At 44.5% G+C, this 2580-nt stretch overlaps 1 protein-coding gene across 1 annotated transcript; it reads left to right on the top strand.

The window, feature by feature from the left end:
• Positions 1-964: 964 nt before the first annotated feature.
• BMP3 (bone morphogenetic protein 3) lies at positions 965-1875 on the top strand (the record flags this gene model as incomplete). Its single annotated transcript, XM_009708723.1, has 1 exon — positions 965-1875. A coding segment is annotated over one exon (911 nt), but the record flags the coding sequence as incomplete, so codon positions are not given.
• Between the last annotated feature and the right edge of the window lie 705 nt (positions 1876-2580).

The following is a 2580-nucleotide window of genomic DNA, read 5'->3' as shown; positions in this document are numbered from 1 at the left end:
GCCGGCCCAGCCTTAAACGGTGACATATACATAGGTAGCTGTACCAAATGTTACATGGTTTTGAGTCCCTCTTTAATAGTCTCTTTAACATCTTCAAAAGCTAAGAGTAAATGCCACCCGGGCACCAAAGTCCTTGCTTTGTAGCTGAGGCCCGGACCGGAGTGGAAGGTTTAAGGGAACCAGCTGGGCTTCTTTTGCATTGGATGACTTGGCAATCAGAGCTTAAGTGACTTACCTAGAAGTACACTTGAAAGCCTGTGGCAGCGCTGAGAATCATGCCCTGCTTGAATCCAGCCTTTTCATCTTCCCCACTGCTACGCTGAGCCTCTACTAGTAGGGAAGCAAATCTTGTCTTTCCAACTAATGTTGTGGCTCAACAGGATAACGCAAGTTTATAGACGATCCAGTGCCTAGTGAAGCCAGTGGGAGCCTTTCTCCAGCTTCAGCTAGGTCTGGGCTAAAGCATGTTTCCGTGACATTGATATCCCAGTTGTTTTTGACGAAGACAATTCTTTAGTCAAGACAGAGCAGCCATAGTCACCTAAGTGCATTTTGAGAGGGAGGAGCATTGGAAATCTTACAGAAAGAGGAAGACAAAAGAGCAAAACTTTACTGTGGCATCGCTCAAATTTCTGGATGATAGATGTAGTCTTTAGTGCCTGTGTTACCAAGCTGTGTTGCTGTGACCTAGTTTGTTTCTTGAAGTCAGAGGAGCAGTAGGAAATGTGTGAGTACTTCTGGATAGAGACAGTTATACAAGGAAACCAGATTGAAAGTGTGTGATTTACGGTCACCGTTTTGCCAGCTTTGTTATTTTTCTGAATACTGGCCTAAACCTGTTCCCACAGCACTGAGTGAAAATTTCCCATGAACTTAATGTATAACCTAGAAAGCAATGCACTCAGTCCTTTCTCTATAACATTTTGAAATGCCCATATTCTTATCCAAGTATTTCTTCTTCTAGGGAGCCCTGAAAGCCAGCAGATATACGTTTTTAACTTGACGTCACTCACCAAGACTGAAAACGTCTTGTCAGCTTCGGTGTATTATTATATTGGTGATGTACTGCATGCTGAGTGCAACTGTTCCCAATCCAGAGGCTGTTCTCATCACAGGCACAGGAAACCTGAAATTCAGATATCTCTTTCGGTTTTGACCTTTTCTTCTGTTGGGAACCAGACTCGGAGCCTGGGACGTTTCCTAATAAATGTCTCCGCTGCTTACCAGGATGTCCTTTCCTGGCAGTGGAAGGATATCACTCAGCTCCTGCATGAAGCAAAACAAAACAATGAACTCCTGATCAGTGTCAAAATGGATCTGACCAGCCATCGCCCCTGGAAAAGGGCACCTTCTCACTACGAACCCTACATTCTGATTTACGCCAATGATTCAGCTATTTCAGAGCCAGAGAGTGTTGTCTCTAGTTTGCAAGGGCACCATCATCCTCTGGCAAGGGTATTTTCCAGGCCAGAAAACCACATGAGGAGCAGCCTCAGGCAGCGGCGGCGAAAACGCTCCGCAAACATCATGTTGCCATTGCAGAATAACGAGCTTCCAGGAGCTGAATACCAGTACAATGAGGATGAGAGATGGGAAGATGGAAAACCCTACAAAACCTTCCAGCCACGGTTAGCAGAGAAGGCAAAGAGTAAGAAAAAGCAGAGGAAGAATCATCACCAGAAGAGCCAGACTCTCCAGTTCGATGAACAAACACTGAAGAAGGCGAGGAGGAAGCAGTGGAATGAGCCAAGGTATTGTGCTCGGCGCTATCTCAAGGTGGATTTCGCAGACATTGGCTGGAGCGAGTGGATTATTTCCCCTAAATCCTTCGACGCCTATTACTGCTCAGGGGAATGCCAATTCCCAATTCCAAAGGTACGGTCTTTATTGATTCTTTTGTGCTGTCTGTTGTCCTAAACTATGCATTTTCTTACCTGAATCGGTAAAAGGCAGCTGGTCACCTGTTACATGTTCGGATCTAGTAAATAAGTGGTATCTTTGTCTCGTGCTGCAAGGAGTAGTGGTTAGAACAGCTAGTAAAAAAGACAGGCTTGTAAAGGTAATTAAAGAAATACTACGTGGTATTAGTTTTTTGTCCAGAACTCAAATTGCCGTAAAATGTTTCCTGAATAATGCTTATGATGTGTGAACTTGTTATTAACCTGTTTAATAAACTTAATACAAGCCAGATTGCGAAAATTGCTTATTAGACAGTAGTCATCATATCTCGAAGGAGTCTCTGCTGCCAGACTCACGCTGGGGTCAGTCAGCATAGCGCACTCCAGGAAAAATGTGTGCCTCATGAGGCATGACTGTCACAATGACAGAGAAACTCTGTGGAGCTATAGGAGTGGTTGGGATGCTCTGAGTGTAAGCAGGAGTCAGATGAATCACTTCTATGATGGACCAGGTGGATCCAAAAGCAGTGGATCCTGGCCAGCTGACTTTTGAAATATCCTCTGTTTTTTATGAGATTGATGCATGCGAGTAGCAAGAAAGGGTGATGTGCTCCTAGCCTTGACTTAGGTGGATGAACTCAAGCTCCTTAAAATCAAATGCCCAATGTCATTATTAGCAGCA

Source organism: Cariama cristata, unplaced genomic scaffold, assembly GCF_000690535.1.
Source record: "Cariama cristata isolate BGI_N322 unplaced genomic scaffold, ASM69053v1 C11341638, whole genome shotgun sequence".
NCBI lineage: Eukaryota > Metazoa > Chordata > Aves > Cariamiformes > Cariamidae > Cariama > Cariama cristata.
This window is presented reverse-complemented; position numbering and strand designations above follow the sequence as displayed.